Below are 17,766 nucleotides of genomic sequence, written 5' to 3'. Positions count from 1 at the left end.
ATATTATCAAAATATCGAAAGGATACCAAATTCACATGTGGTACCCAATGGTTAGATTAAATAGTACACACGATATTCACAATTTTACATTCATCGGTATCACATTTGATCAAAAATAATATTTATCTCAACTCAATAACAGATAGATGAATACATAACAATTATCTTAATTTAAATTGACAATTGGTGACAACTTTAACATAGGTTCACAAGCTCACGACACACTTCACGGGTAAGTTCACATGTGAGTATAAACGGGTAGGGTATGGGTATATCCATGAGTACAAGCCTGGTTGATGATGCGCTGAAGGTGGATCTTCGGATGCTCTAGGTCATATATAGCATATGCTGCTTTTATTCTTTTATTCTACTAGATTTAAGACATTGTAGTTTCTACTAAATGAAATCGGAGGGAGAGACATCTTTATAAAGAAAAAGAACTAGCAAATTTTAGCAACAGTTATCTCACAACCATCAGAGATGCTCTCAACAAGATAACAGTTTAACTTCGGTTCCATCTAAGCACCCTTCCAGTCAATTCCAAGCAGAAAAAAAAAGGCAATCAGCGCTGTCCCGAATGATAGCACCAAAACAGGATTTAACAGTAAAAGGATCAAAATTAGCATCAACATGATTGTAAACCAAATCCATTAGAGTGTGTCAATGAGAAAGAGGATTCTTCACCTGCAGCTGGTAACGGAGACCCTGGATAGAGTACTAGTGCAACACCAGATAAAAGCACTCTGCTAATCACAATGTACACGTACGACTGGTAAAATGTGTTGTGGTCTTTCCAATTATAAAAATAGACGCTCTTTCCGTTCACTTTCATACGACGTTTTGAACAGCTGACACTGAACTATTCTGTGGGCTGTCTGAATTGTCTAAACGTCTTATAAAAATAAACAAAGAGAGTACAACATTTACACTCATACATGTTTCTACCATGCAATACATTTTACTTACCTTCTGCAAATCTTTTTCTTCCCTTCTAAATGAAGCTCAGTAGTAAGTACTTCCTCCGTTTGTTTTTATAAGACGTTAAACGTCGGAGGAAGTATCTTTTTACAGAAAAAATTGTACAGATCATAAAGCAATTGTAGCCCAGTGGCTATTGTGGTTAGTTGCAAGTTCAATCCAGCCATTTAGACCTTATTTAATTGCTCCGTGATCAGCATCTTTTCTTCTAGAAAAACATAACCACTTGTTAATTTACTAGTAGTACATACATCAAAATATTTCGCCTAGAATCCCAAACGTAGCAACAAAAGATCCACATTTTCTGTAACGAATACTACACCATGAATTGGAGTGACGTGGGCAGCGAGAGAAACCTCCAAAGGAGCGTCCTTTTTCACAGGTCGAGGAAGCCGGTGGTACGCCACACGGCGTTGCGCATGCGCCGGAGGTCGCGCCCCTTCAGCGTCCGCCCGGCGCCCTCCATCACCGACGCCGCCGCCGCGGCCCGGCGCGCGGCCATCTCGTGCGGCGGCACCATGAGTTCGTCGTCGTCCTCGTCCTCCTCGTCAGCGGCCTCTTGCTCCGCCTCCCGGCGTCGCCTGTCCGCCGTCGCCTTGGACCAGGCAGGCACGGCCACCGGCGCAGACTGGTGGTACGGCTGGGAGTGCGGCTGCCTCTCCCGTCGGGCCGCGGCCGGGATGGCCGCGCTGGGCGAGCGGCTGTCCTCGTCGGCGATGAGCGACGACAGGCCGGCGCCGCCGGACGGGAAGGCGCGGGAGGAGAGGGGCCAGCGGTGGCTTCCCCCGGACGGGGACGGCGTGGGCGAGGGCGACGAGGCGGTGGAGGCCGAGGAGAAGGAGGGGGACGACGACCAGACTACGTCGCGCTCGTCGAGCTCGAGCTCCTGGTCGGCAGCGCCGGCGTCATCCGGCTGCTTGATGAAGCCGAGGAAGCGCAGCGACGGGGACACGGCGGAGGCGCGGCGGTCGCGCATGGACATCGGCGTGCTCTTGCTCGATCGAAGCGTGGGTGCGCGCGTGCGGTGGCCGGCCAGTGGCCACTGACCAACCAGCGTGCAGTGTGTTTCAGCGCTGGGACGCCATGCTCGCGCCCCTATTATTGGCGCGCCGCGCGCCCTCTACTGGTGGTGGTGGTGGTGGCGATCGGCGTCCGGTGCGGGGAGTGAATTATTGGGGCAATGATGATGGCTCCTAGGGGGAGGGGCTGCCCTGCCCAGGTGTCGGGGGCTTCCCGCGATCGTGTCGTGTGTGTGCCGTGTGCGCCGTGCGGGCGAGAGGGGCTGCGGTCTGTGGTGCTCGTGCGACGGCCTGGAACCGGAGATCTGGCGCGGCCTGGGCCAGAAATCCGGAATCCTTTCTCGCCGGGTCGCTGCCCATCAAAAAGAAGCGACCGCGACCGGTACAGGATACGACATTTCCCATCTGTACATACAAATCCATACAGCAACCAGCATGTCCTCGGCCATACAGCGAGCAAAATGATCGAGGATCAGGCCGCGAGTAAACAACTGGATCTCTTGGGCTCGGGTTTTGGCCGTGTACGCTCCGGTTTATTTGTTGTATATCCGATCCCAGGCTACGTCCGTGTCTACATGCGTACGCACGAATCGCGGCAGGAATTGACATGGCACCTACCGGTCGCCGTCCCGCCATCGCCCGCCCCCCATTGCGGGCAGGGCGAGATGGATGAGAAGGAAAAAAAGAGACGTCACGCTCTCACAGTCTCACCTGATAAGAAAATGGTCTGGGCCAGAGGGGTTCCGTTTCCCTGTCGAGAGTTTGGAGCATACGGAATTGTGTGGAGGTGTATAGCTTACGATCGAAGTGGGTGCGTACGTAAGTGTACAATGCTTGTTTTGTCCTAACGCTGTGCCGTCAGATAATCCTATTAAACGTTGCGGTGGTGAAAGGTTACTACTGACGTTCCACAAGAAAATTATGCGGGGTGCTACTTTGGCCGGATGTTAATGTGGAGCCTAGTCCAAATCCAAGGCTGATAAGGTAGACTGGTCAGGAAAAATGAGTATTTCACCTTATCAAGTATCAGCTCACATACCGTAGGCGTGTGTGTGTTCGGTATCCTGAACCTCTCGGCCAGGCTGGCAGGAACGGTCAAATCGACCATTTTCACTCGGCCAAGCTCTCCGCGTGCAAAGAAGGGGAACGCGACGTCAAGCTCGTCGAGCGGGGAGATGGCACGAGTTCACGTGCTTCTTCAAAAAATCGGCGGGGCCAATAATTCGGTCACCTCTCGGCTCTCGCTGTTTGCCTTGCCTATTTAGCCCTCTTTGCTCCACGGCCTGAACTCCCGCCACCCTCACCCTCGTCGATTTGTCCATGTCGAAAAGATTCTTTATCGATGAGCAGGTAAGTGTTTCGCCTTCTTCTTCGACCGACGATGGTTGACGGTGGCGGTGAGGATGTCCCCCAGGAGGCAGGTAGTTCAACATTCTTTATAGGAGTAACGAGGATCATGCTTGATATGTGGTGGAGAACTGCATGCACCAGTCCAGTAACTAATATAATAATCCTAGTTACTCGTATTTCAAATTTTCATATGGACTAGACTTGGTGAGACCAATATATATATATATATATATATATATATATATATATATATATATATATATATATATGTATATGTATATGTATATATAGGACGACCATTTGGGACACCTAGGTGCCCAGCCTCCTTGCCTTTCCACCGTTCGATTGCATTAAAGGTCAATCCATCACAGATTACTGATTTGAAAATAATTACGTAGTTTGGAAAGAGTTATAAAGATAACCATAAATGGATACCATTAAATATGATCCAACACGCCATGCATGTTAACACTTTTTTAGCATGCAAAAAAATACCAATGCATGGCATCCTTCCTTGTTAAGAGACGTTAGTAATACAAATTGGAGAGAGAAAATGTCCTTGGGTATACATAGATTTTTTTCATATTTGTATGATCTGACGTATGTTGCATGGTTGGCTGGACACATACAACATTTTTATTATTCCAAATTAAGATAGCATTTTCTTTCCTACGATTTTATCACTTCCGATATTAGATACCTATGGATGCCATATTTCATGTACCGAGGTATATACGCAATCAGATTTTTACTTTCTACATGTTGACGGGGTGCCTAAAATATTTTCCTACCCTTTTTCACGTAGGTATATACACGCGCATACACATTGGGTATACTGTTTTATTTTTAAGTTTGCTGGGTATATACAAGGAGATTTGTGAGTATATCGTACATTGTGTCTCATTAGCGGGTATTTGATACCTCGGCGTGTGTCAATGATTTGAAGTACGTACACCATTTAAGTATATACATACCAGATTTACATACATACTCATGATATTTTTTAGGTATCTACATACTCATGATATATCTAGATATATTCATTACGTCTTGTTAGTAGGTATTTGAGATACCCGAGGTATATCCATAATCTTTTTGTATAATACAGCAGGTATGTGTATATTCTTAGTACATATAATACGACGGGAATATGTATATTTTTCATTACACAATACTTATGGTACGTATATATTTTTGTTAGATATAATAGTCTGAGTATGTGTATATTTATATGAGGTATAATACGTCAACATAATATTTGGAAAGGGATTATTGCTAGGAAATCAACATAATATTTTTTGGAAAGCAATTATTGACAGCAGTGCATGCAAATAAAAAATGGAAAGCTAATGTTTCATTGATTGCACGCCATGCACTAATAAAAATGGCTTGCCATAAACGGCCTAGGTGCCCATGCACGTAGGTACTCGTATTCTAAAAAGCATGTGTGCATCCTTGGTTCGTGCACAGGGTGGAAGAAGCGAAATTATCTCCCAATTTTTTGTCAATGAATGTACGAAAAAGGCTCCTGTATCGCTCCTTTTACGCGGCTTGGGTAGGAACCTTGGCAACCGGCAACAACCCATCTCCTCTCCCCTCCCCTTGTTGTCGTAAGGGGCGTGAGTTTCCCTTCACGCTACCTTGCTCGGGTGCACACACCCCTGTGATGGATTGCACGATGGTCGGCCTCGGATGGTGCCTCCAACGTGTGCAGTGGTTGTTGTGGCGACCCATGGACGGTGCTCCAACATGTGCGGTGGTTGTTGTGGCGACCTAGTAGCTAGATGGTGTTTGATGCGGCGGGGCCTAGTCAGCTATGACCTTCCCTTTTGAGAGCGAAGTCTTTTTTGTGTGATGCTCCAACGCACCACGGTCGATCGATCTAGGTGGTTGCAGCCTCGGGCTCACTATGGGGACCAAACAGGGCTCGACCCAAATCTACGCCACCATGGTGCAGAGCTTGTAGGGTTTGTCCAGGTGAAAGCCTTGTCTCTAGTCGTGCCAGAGCTCGCAACGACTACGCTCTTGAGCATTGTTCCCTTCCGGATAGCAGCATTAAGGTGATGCTCTCCGTCCTCCACCTTTGTAGCTTTGGGGTAAACCCTAGATTCGTGTGATCGGGCGATGGTGACAACTTTGTGTAGGATCAAAAGTATGTCTAGAGGGGGATGATTAGACTACTTGACCAAATAAAAATCTAACATTTTCCCAATTTTAGTTGTGGGCAGATTTTAGCAATTAGTGTCGGGGAATGTAGTTATTTCAAAAAAATTCCTACGCACACGCAAGATCATGGTGATGCATAGCAACGAGAGGGGAGAGTGTTGTCCATGTACCCTCGTAGACCGAAAGCGGAAGCGTTAGCACAACGCGGTTGATGTAGTCGTACGTCTTCATGATCCGACCGATCAAGTACCGAACGTACGGCACCTCCGAGTTTAGCACACGTTCAGCCCGATGACGTCCCTCGAACTCCGATCCAGCCGAATGTTGAGGGAGAGTTTCGTCAGCACGACGGCGTGGTGACGATGATGATGTTCTACCGACGCAGGGCTTCGCCTAAGCACCGCTACAGTATTATCGAGGTGGACTATGGTGGAGGGGGCACCGCACACGGCTAAAAGATCAAACGATCAATTGTTGTGTCTCTGGGGTGCCCCCTTGCCCCCGTATATAAAGGAGCAAGGGGGGTGCGGCCGGCCTAGAGAGGGGCGCGCCAGGAGGAGTCCTACTCCTACCGGGAGTAGGACTCCCCCCTTTCCTTGTTGGACTAGGAGAGAGAGGGGAAAGAGGTGGAGGAGAAGAAGGAAGGGGGGCGCCGCCCCCTCTCCTTGTCCTATTCAGACTAGGGGAGGGGGCACGGCCCATGCCCTGGCCGCCTCTCCTCTCTTTCCACCAAGGCCCACTAAGGCCCATTAAGTCCCCGAGGGGTTCCGGTAACCTCCCGGTACTCCGGTAAAATCCCGATTTCACCCGGAACACTTCCGATATCCAAACATAGGCTTCCAATATATCAATCTTCATGTCTCGACCATTTCGAGACTCCTCGTCATGTCCGTGATCACATCCGGGACTCCGAACAACCTTTGGTACATCAAAACATATAAACTCATAATATAACTGTCATCGAAACGTTAAGCGTGCGGACCCTACGGGTTCGAGAACTATGTAGACATGACCGAGACACGTCTCCGTTCAATAACCAATAGCGGAGCCTGGATGTTCATATTGGCTCCCACATATTCTACGAAGATCTTTATCGGTCAGACCGCATAACAACATACGTTGTTCCCTTTGTCATCGGTATGTTACTTGCCCGAGATTCGATCGTCGGTATCGCAATACCTAGTTCAATCTCGTTACCGGCAAGTCTCTTTACTCGTTCCGTAATACATCATCCCGCAACTAACTCATTAGTTGCAATGCTTGCAAGGCTTAAGTGATGTGCATTACCGAGAGGGCCCAGAGATACCTCTCCGACAATCGGAGTGACAAATCCTAATCTTGAAATAAGCCAACCCAACAAGTACCTTCGGAGACACCTGTAGAGCACATTTATAATCACCCATTTACGTTGTGACGTTTGGTAGCACACAAAGTGTTCCTCCAGTAAACGGGAGTTCCATAATCTCATAGTCATAGGAACATGTATAAGTCATGAAGAAAGCAATAGCAACATACTAAACGATCGGGTGCTAAGCTAACGGAATGGGTCAAGTCAATCACATCATTCTCCTAATGGTGTGATCCCATTAATCAAATGACAACCCATGTCAATGGTTAGGAAACTTAACCATCTTTGATCAACGAGCTAGTCAAGTAGAGGCATACTAGTGACACTCTGTTTGTCTATGTATTCACACATGTATTATGTTTCCGGTTAATACAATTCTAGCATGAATAATAAACATTTATCATGATATAAGGAAATAAATAATAACATTATTATTGCCTATAGGGCATATTTCCTTCAGTCTCCCACTTGCACAAGAGTCAATAATCTAGATTACACAGTAATGATTCTAACACCCATGGAGCCTTGGTGTTGATCATGTTTTGCTCGTGGAAGAGGCTTAGTCAATGGGTCTGCAACATTCAGATCTGTATGTATCTTGCAAATTTCTATGTCTCCCACCTGGACTAAATCCCGGATGGAATTGAAGCGTCTCTTGATGTGCTTGGTTCTCTTGTGAAATCTGGATTCCTTCGCCAAGGCAATTGCGCCAAGGCAATTGCACCAGTATTGTCACAAAAGATTTTCATTGGACCCGATGCACTAGGTATTACACCTAGATAGGATATTAACTCCTTCATCCAGACTCCTTCATTTGCTGCTTCCGAAGCAACTATGTACTCTGCTTCACACGTAGATCCCGCCACAATGCTTTGTTTAGAACTGCACCAACTGACAGCTCCACCGTTCAATGTGAACACGTATCCGGTTTGCGATTTAGAATCGTCCGGATCAGTGTCAAAGCTTGCATCAACGTAACCGTTTACGATGAGCTCTTTGTCACCTCCATAAACGAGAAACATATCCTTAGTCCTTTTCAGGTATTTCAGGATGTTCTTCACCGTTGTCCAGTGATCCACTCCTGGATTACTTTGGTACCTCCCTGCTAGACTTATAGCAAGGCACACATCAGGTCTGGTACACAACATTGCATACATGATAGAGCCTATGGCTGAAGCATAGGGAACGTCTTTCATTTTCTCTCTATCTTCTGCAGTGGTCGGGCATTGAGTCTTACTCAACTTCACACCTTGTAACACAGGCAAGAACCTTTTCTTTGCTTGATCCATTTTGAACTTCTTCAAAACTTTGTCAAGGTATGTGCTTTGTGAAAGTCCAATTAAGCGTCTTGATCTATCTCTATAGATCTTGATGCCCAATATATCAGCAGCTTCACCGAGGTCTTTCATTGAAAAACTCTTATTCAAGTATCCCTTTATGCTATCCAGAAATTCTATATCATTTCCAATCAATAATATGTCATCCACATATAATATTAGAAATGCTATAGAGCTCCCACTCACTTTCTTGTAAATACAGGCTTCTCCAAAAGTCTGTGTAAAACCAAATGCTTTGATCACACTATCAAAGCATTTATTCCAACTCCGAGAGGCTTGCACCAGTCCATAAATGGATCGCTGGAGTTTGCACACTTTGTTAGCTCCCTTTGGATCGACAAAACCTTCTGGTTGCATCATATACAACTCTTCTTCCAGAAATCCATTCAGGAATGCAGTTTTGACATCCATTTTCCAAATTTCATAATCATAAAATGCGGCAATTGCTAACATGATTCGGACAGACTTAAGCATCGCTACGGGTGAGAAGGTCTCGTCGTAGTCAATCCCTTGAACTTGTCGAAAACCTTTTGCAACAAGTCGAGCTTTATAGACAGTAACATTACCGTCAGCGTCAGTCTTCTTCTTGAAGATCCATTTATTCTCAATTGCTTGCCTATCAACGGGCAAGTCAACCAAAGTCCACACTTTGTTCTCATACATGGGTCCCATCTCAGATTTCATGGCCTCAAGCCATTTTGCGGAATCTGGGCTCACCATCGCTTCTTCATAGTTCATAGGTTCGTCATGGTCTAGTAACATAACTTCCAGAACAAGATTACCATACCACTCTGGTGCGGATCTTACTCTAGTTGACCTACGAGGTTCAGTAACAACTTGATCTAAAGTTTCATGATCATCATCATTAACTTCCTCACTAATAGGTGTAGGTGTCGTAGAAACCGGTTTCTGTGATGAACTACTTTCCAATAAGGGAGCAGGTACAGTTACCTCATCAAGTTCTACTTTCCTCCCACTCACTTCTTTCGAGAGAAACTCCTTCTCTATAAAAACTCCGAATTTAGCAACAAAAGTCTTGCCTTCGGATCTGTGATAGAAGGTATACCCAACAGTCTCCTTTGGGTATCCTATGAAGACACATTTCTCTGATTTGGGTTCGAGCTTATCAGGTTGAAGCTTTTTCACATAAGCATCACAGCCCCAAACTTTCAGAAACGACAACTTTGGTTTCTTACCAAACCACAGTTCATAAGGCGTCGTCTCAACGGATTTCGATGGTGCCCTATTTAACGTGAATGTGGCCGTCTCTAAAGCATAACCCCAAAACGATAGCGGTAAATCAGTAAGAGACATCATAGATTGCACCATATCTAGTAAAGTACGATTACGACGTTCGGACACACCATTACGCTGTGGTGTTCCGGGTGGCATGAGTTGCGAAATTATTCCGCATTGTTTCAAATGAAGACCAAACTCATAACTCAAATATTCTCCTCCACGATCAGATCGTAGAAACTTTATTTTCTTGTTACGATGATTTTTCAACTTCACTCTGAAATTCTTTGAACTTTTCAAATGTTTCAGACTTATGTTTCATTAATGAAATGACAACCCATGTCAATGGTTAGGAAACTTAACCATCTTTGATCAACGAGCTAGTCAAGTTGAGGCATACTAATGACACTCTGTTTGTCTATGTATTCACACATGTATTATGTTTCCGGTTAATACAATTCTAGCATGAATAATAAACATTTATCATGATATAAGGAAATAAATAATAACTTTATTATTGCCTCTAGGGCATATTTCCTTCAATTAGCACAAGTCAAGCAATCAACCTACACTAAGAGTATAGCAGTGGAAAATAAAACATTGCATATGAATGTAAAGGGAAGGGTTTGGAGAGTGCAAACGCAATGGAGATACGGAGATTTTTGGCGTGGTTCCGATAGATGGCGCTATCGTACGTCCACGTTGATGGAGACTTCAACCCACGAATGGTAACGGTTGCGCGAGTCCACGGAGCGCTCCACCCACGAAGGGTCCACGAAAAAGCAACCTTGTCTATCCCACCATGGCCATCGCCCACGAGACTTGCCTCACTCGGGTAGATCTTCACAAAGTAGGCGATCTCCTTGCCCTTACAAACTTCTTGGTTCAACTCCACATCTTGACGGAGGCTCCTAAGAGACACCTAACCAATCTAGGAGACACCACTCTCCAAAAGGTAATAGATGGTGTGTCGATGATGAACTCCTTGCTCTTTTGCTTCAAATGATAGTATCCCCAACACTCAACTCTCTCACATAGATTTGGATATGGTGGAAATATGATTTGAGTGGAAAGCAATTTGGGGAAGGCTAGAAATCAAGATTCTTGTGGTAGGATTGGTATATCTTGATCTCAATACATGAGTAGGTGGTTCTCTCTCAGAAAATGTATGATGGAAGTGTAGGCATGTTCTGATGGCTCTCTCACATATGGAGAAGGGGGTGGAGGGGTATATATAGCCTCCACATAAAATCCAGTCGTTACACACATTTGACCAATCTCGGTGAGGCCAAACGGTTAAACTCGGTGGCACCGATTAGTTCAAAATGTGAATGTTAGGAATCTCGATGGGACCGACTGGAACAACTCGGTGGGGCCGATGTGTTAAGGCTTAGGGCAAACATCATCTCGGTGGCACCAATTGCATCAACTCGGTGAGACCGAAATGAAGCAATAAGGCAACAGAGAGAATGTCAAGCCAACTCCGCGAGACATATCGCATAACTTGGTGAGACCGAAATAAATTCAACAAGTCGCAGCGCATTGGCAAGTCCATCTCGGTGAGACCAAGACACGTATCGGTGAGACCGAATTGCTAGGATTTCTGGCAGTGGCTATGTCATATGAACTCGGTGGCGCCGGTTAGAAAGAATCGGTGGGGCTGAGTTAGAGTTTAGGGTTTTGACATATTTGGATGGAGAAAGTGGTTGAGGGTTTTGGAGCAATATCACTAACCATTTGAGCAAGCAAGCCATTAAGCAACACCTCATCCCTTTTAATAGTATTGGCTTTCCTATGGAGTCAATGTGATTTTGGATCACTAAAATAAAGATGGAGAGTCTTGAGCTTTTACCAGCACATCTCCTTAGCATTTTATGGGTCCACATCTGTAGTCCATGCCATGCCATTCATTGAACTTCCTAAAATATTTATCTCGGATAGACATTAGTTCAATGAGCTATATGGTGTTATGAATTACCTAAACGTCCCTGAAAGCACAAGTGCTCCCTGGGTGGTTTGGTAATTAATGTCAACATATCTTCTGTTGGACTAATGTTTTTATCTAAAATATTTCAGACAAGTTCAACAGATGGAGTGGCGTGGACAAGAAGATGTGGAACCCCTTCAAAATGCTAAGGACAAAAGATTGGCTCAAGCTCTAAAGATCAAGACTCTACATTTTACTTTTGGTGATCCAAGATCACATTGAGTCCATAGAAAAAGCCAATACTATTAAAAGGGATGAGGTGTTGCTTAATGGCTTGCTTGCTCAAAGTGCTTAGTGATATGCTCCAAAAGCCCTCAAACACTTTCTCATATCCACGTATGTCCCAAACCAAAAGTCAAACTCAGCCCCACCGAAACACTCTATCCGGTGCCACCGAGTTCACTTGACATAGCCACTGCCACGAACCCTAGTCACTTCGGTCTTACCGATAGGGACTCGGTCTCACCGAGATGGGATTGCAAACTCTCTATTTCCCTTCGTAACGTTTCCGTCCAACCGAGATGAGCGATCGGTCCCACTGAGTTCGCAATGCAAACTCTTTGTTTCCCCTTCGTAACGTTTCGGTCTCACCGAGATGAGCGAATCGGTCCCACCGAGTTTGCCTGACCAACTCTCTAGTTAGCTTATTACCAAAATCGATCCCACCGAGTTTGTGTAATCGGTCTCACCAAGATTACGTTATGCCCTAACCCTAATGAAATCAGTCACACCGAGTTGACATGTCGGTCCCACCGAAAAGCCTAACGTTCACATTTTGAACTAAATCGGTCTGACCGAGTTTCATTATTCGGTCCCACCGAGTTTGGTGATTTGTGTGTAACGGTTAGATTTTGTGTGGAGGCTATAAATACCCCTCCACCCACTCTTCATTCGTGGAGAGAGCTATCAGAACATTCCTACACTTCCAACATTCATTTTCTAAGAGAGAACCACCTACTCATGTGTTGAGACCAAGATATTCCATTCCAACCATATGAATCTTGATCTCTAGCCTTCTCCAAGTTGCTTTCCACTCAAATCATCTTTCCACCAAATCCAAATCAGTGAGAGAGAGTTGAGTGTTGGGGAGACTATCATTTGAAGCATAAGAGCAAGGAGTTCATCATCAACACACGGTCTATTACCTTTTGGAGAGTGGTATCTCCTAGATTGGTTAGGTGTCACTTGGGAGCCTCCGACAAGATTGTGGAGTTGAACCAAGGAGTTTGTATGGGCAAGGAGATTGCCTACTTCGTAAAGATCTACCCTAGTGAGGAAAGTCCTTCGTGGGTGATGGCCATGGTGGGATAGACAAGGTTGCTTCTTCGTGGACCCTTCGTGGGTGGAGCCCTCCGTGGACTCGCGCAACCGTTACCCTTCGTGGGTTGAAATCTCCATCAACATGGATGTACGATAGCACCACCTATCGGAACCACGGAAAAAAAATCTTCGTGTCTCCAATTGCATTTGCATACTCCAATCCCATCCCTTTACATGCTTGCAACTTGCATGCTTTACTTTCTGCTGCTCATATACTCTTTTCATGCTTGCTTGATATGTATTGTGAATGCTTAAACTTGTACTAAAACTCTACCTTAACTTGAAGAAAATAAAAAATGCAACTTTTCTTTGTTAAGAGTCTATTCACCCCCATCTAGACACCTCTTCTTGATCCTTCCAATTGGTATTAGAGCATTGATCTCCATTGCTTTGTTTTAATCACCATTGGAGGAAGATGGATGAGTCTATGTTGGGGAGTCTTATACATAGAGTGCCTATACTTGATGGAGAGTTCTTTCATGAGTGGAAAATTGAGATGCTTGAGATTTTCAATGAATATCATTTGAACAAGTACATTACTAGACCTTGTGCACCTCATGTTGATCCTTTGCATCCTACCCTTGATGAGTCTATTGACATGATCCGCAACCTTAGAACTGTTAATCTTATCACTAGAGGTTTGCCTAGAAATTTGCTTGGTTGCTTGCCTACTCTTGACTGTGCTTACACCATATGGAGATTTCTTGAGTAACGATTTCCAAACTATTCCTTGCAAAACTTAGATGAGATTCTTCACAAGACTATTGCTTTGAGTAAGATGAATTCCAATGATCCTAAGTTTGGCGATTGTTTATTTGAGCTTACCAACCTCATGCGTGCCAAAGGAGATGTTGGAGTCATTAGCAATATCATCTCCGAAGCCATTAGAATTCATAAAGATGATTATTGTGATGATCATTTATCTAATGAATCACTTTCTCTAGGAATTGATCCATCACAAGACGATGTTGAACATGGATACTATGATGAGGATGATGATAGTGACTTTGATATCGATGAGTCTATGAGACACTTTGGTCTTATGGCAAATCTTCGCGGCTACATGGCTGGAGGAAAGGAATGGGTCCTTGATAGTGGATGTACCGATCATATGACCGGAGATAAGGATATGTTTCGTGAGCTTGCTGAAAACGACGGCCCTCGAAAGTATGTCACTTTTGGTGATAACTCAAAGGGTAAGGTGGTTGGCCTTGGTAAGGTCGCCATCTCACATGATAGCTCCATACAAAATGTTATGCTCGTTGAATCTCTTGTCTACAATTTACTTTCCGTATTTAGACTTGTTGACTTTGGTTTCAATGTCCTATTTACTGAAGTAGATTTCCAAGTGTTTCGTAGAGATAATCTTAAAATGGTCTTTACCGGTATACGTAGAGGTGATCTATATATTGTTGATTTCACTAAAAAGGCTCAACCTAGAACTTGCTTAATTGCTAAATCCTCTAAAGGCTAGTTGTGGCATAGGTTAGGTCATGTGGGCATGCGAAATCTTGATAAGTTAATTAAAGGTGATCATATCCTTGGAGTAAAAGATGTTATATTTCACAAGGATAGATTGTGCAGTTCTTATCAAGCAGGAAAACAAGTTGGAGGAAGCCACCCCGTGAACAACATCATGACCACGAGAAGACCGCTCGAGCTACTTCATAGGGATCTCTTTGGTCCCAAGGCCTACAAAAGTCTCAGTGGAAACTCATTTGGTCTAGTTATAGTCGATGATTTTTCAAGATTTACGTGGGTGTTCTTTCTTGATGATAAACCGCAAGTCCAAAAGATCTTCAAGAACTTCGCTAGGAAGGCCCAAAATCAATTTGAAGTGAAGATCAAGAAGGTTCGCAGAGACAACGGAATGGAGTTCAAGAACGCAAAAGTGGATACCTTTCTTGATGAAGAAGGGATTTCACACGAGTTCTCGGCTACGTACATGCCTCAACAAAATGGAGTTGTTGAGAGGAAGAACCGAACTCTTATTGAGATGGCGAGAACGATGCTTGATGAGCACAAGACACAAAAACATTTTTGGGCGGAAGCGGTTGAGACGGCTCTTCATGCAACAAATCGCTTGTATCTTCACAAGCTACTCGGCAAGACGGCATACAAGCTCCTCGCCGGTAACAAACCCCAAGTTGGATACTTTCGAGTGTTTGGCTCGAAGTGTTACATTCTTGATAAGCATCGTCATTCTAAATTTTCTCCTAAATCTCATGAGGGTTTCCTACTCGGTTACGTCTCAAACTCTCACACTTAACGTGTCTACAACAATTTCACCTGAAAGGTTGAAGAGATGGTATATGTGAAGTTTGATGAATCTAACAGCTCGCAAGTAGAGCAATTGCCAATTGATGTAGGAGACAAAGACCCTTCGGAAGCAATCCAAGACTTGTCTATTGGCAAGATTCGTCCAACAGAGGTGAAGGAGAGTACCTCATCCGTCCAAGTGGAAACTTCTACCTCACGACAAGGTGAACCAAGAGTTGACACAGAAGCATCCACAAGTGGGACACACCAAGATGACGACGAGGAAGTACACCAAGATGAACCACATTAACCTCCTTCTCCACCACGACAAGAGAACGACAATGTCAACAATGAAGAAGGCCAAGAAGAAGAACAAGATGAAGAAGAAGATGTTCCACCCCGAACCAAGCAAAAGCTCTCACGAGTTCGAGCGAGAGTCTCAAGAGACCATCCCGTCGAGCAAATCTTCAAAGATATTCAAACCGGGAGAATCACTCGCTCTAAAACTCGTTTGGCTAACTTTTGTGAACATTACTCATTCATCTCTAGCATTGAACCTATGAAGGTCGAAGAAGCATTGGAAGATCGGGATTGGATAAATGCCATGCATGAAGAGCTACACAACTTTGAGAGAAATCAAGTGTGGACATTGGTCGAGAAGCCCGACAACAACCACAACATCATTGGTACCAAATGGGTGTTTTGCAACAAGCAAGATGAAGATGGTCAAGTCGTCCGCAACAAAGCACGTCTCGTCGCCCAAGGCTACACTCAAGTCGAAGGTGTGGACTATGGTGAGACATATGCCCCCGTTGCTATTGAGTCCATCCGCATCTTACTTGCCTATGCTAATCACCATGATATCACCTTGTACCAAATGGACATTAAAAGTCTTTTCTAAATGGTGAAATTGAGGAGGAAGTCTATGTTAAACAACCTCCCGGCTTTGTTAATCCTAAGAAACCCGATCATGTTTACAAACTTCACAAAGCTCTTTATGGTCTTAAACAAGCTCCTAGAGTGTGGTATAAGTGCTTGACCAAGTTCCTTACTGAGAAAGGCTTTGAGATTGGAAAAATTGATTCTACTCTTTTTACTAAAAGGGTTAATGGTGAATTATTTGTGTGCCAAATTTATGTTGACGATATTATATTTGGTTCGACTAACCCTCATTTTAGTGAAAAGTTTGGAAAGCTAATGTCGGAGAAGTTTGAGATGTCTATGATGAGTGAACTCAAGTTCTTCCTTGGTTGTTTCCCAAACAAAGTATACCAAGGACTTATTCAAGAAGTTCAACATGCAAGAAAGCAAAGGTATGAAAACTCCCATGCCTACTAGTGGACATCTTGACTTGACCAAGGATGGCAAACCGGTTGACCAAAAGGTTTATCGCTCTATGATTGGTTCATTGTTATATCTACGTGCCTCCTGTCCCGATATTATGCTAAGTGTGTGCATGTGTGCATGATATCAAGCGGCCCCTAAAGAATGTCATCTTAAGGTTGTGAAAAGGATAGTGAGATACTTAATACATACACCAAATTGTGGCATTTGGTATCCTAAGAGGTCTTATTTTGATCTTGTTGGCTACTCCGATTCGGACTATGCCGGTGACAAGGTTGATAGAAAGTCCACTTCGGCTACTTGTCAATTTCTTGGTAGATCTCTTTTGTCTTGGTCCTCCAAGAAACAGAACTCGGTATCCTTATCCACCGCCGAAGTGGAATACATTGTCGCCGGTTCATGTTGTGCTCAATTACTTTGGATGACCCAAACTCTTAAAGATTATGGGATCAATGTGAAGCATGTTCCATTGCTTTGTGACAATGAGATTGCTATTAAGATTGCTCACAATCCCATGCAACATTCTCGAACTAAGCATATTGAAGTACGTCATCATTTCATTCGAGATCACGGTGCTAAAGGTGATATTGATCTTAAGCATGTTCATACCAATAAGCAATTGGCGGATATATTCACCAAACCGCTTGATGAGAAAGTATTTTGCCATTTGAGAGGTGAATTGAACATCATTGATCCTTGAAACTTTGAGTAGGAACTCCATGTGGATACATGCAAGGCATGAGCCTATGACTAATCCTTGACTTTTCTCTTGTGATGATGATCATGTGTCTTGGATATATTTGTACCCTTGCATGCTATCTAACCCTTGTAGGTACTTGAGTGAATCTAATTCTATGAGATTGCAACTCACTCACATCTTGATCAACCTCTACATCACCAAGTCTCTACAACATGGTGGTTGAAGACAAGGAAGCATGAAACCTTTGAACATATCCTTTTGACAAGTTCTATATCAAATTTCATTTGGTATCAAATTTCATGATTGTCATGTTGGATACACAAGTGCTCCTCCTTGCAAAACTAACCCATGTAGGTAGATGAACTCCAATTACAAGTGGTGCTCCCAATGAGCTACATCAACCTTGAGCATCCCACACAAGTTCAACTACATGATCAAGTACAACACCACCACCCAAGGTGTGTAATTACATCTTAGAGAAGCTTTATCTTAAGTCATGGGTCAAAGCAACTCAACAAGATGTGAATACATCAAAATGCTTAAACGAAAAATGGTAACCCGATTTTGAGCTTAGACGATGAGTATGACCTATGATCAAGTGTTCTCACTTGACTCCTCAGTCAATATACTCTAACATAGGTGACTTTATCGCCGCCCAATTCTAGATGAAGTTCTCTAGTGTTTCTGATTTTTTGCATTTGACCCTTGCATATTTGTTCCCC

At 44.1% G+C, this 17,766-nt stretch overlaps 1 protein-coding gene across 1 annotated transcript; it reads right to left on the bottom strand.

The window, feature by feature from the left end:
* Positions 1–770: 770 nt before the first annotated feature.
* On the bottom strand, positions 771–2,368 carry LOC125539227 (uncharacterized). Its single transcript, XM_048702608.2, has one exon. It carries the CDS (start codon positions 1,958–1,960, stop codon positions 1,355–1,357), a length of 606 nt encoding a protein of 201 aa, XP_048558565.2. The 5' UTR covers positions 1,961–2,368; the 3' UTR covers positions 771–1,354.
* Positions 2,369–17,766: the final 15,398 nt, after the last annotated feature.

This window comes from Triticum urartu, chromosome 2A (genome assembly GCF_056163025.1).
Source record: "Triticum urartu cultivar PI428250 chromosome 2A, HENAU_Tu73, whole genome shotgun sequence".
In the NCBI taxonomy this organism is placed as follows: domain Eukaryota; kingdom Viridiplantae; phylum Streptophyta; class Magnoliopsida; order Poales; family Poaceae; genus Triticum; species Triticum urartu.
Note: the sequence above shows the minus strand (reverse complement) of the source record. Positions and strands in the feature narration are given on the sequence as shown.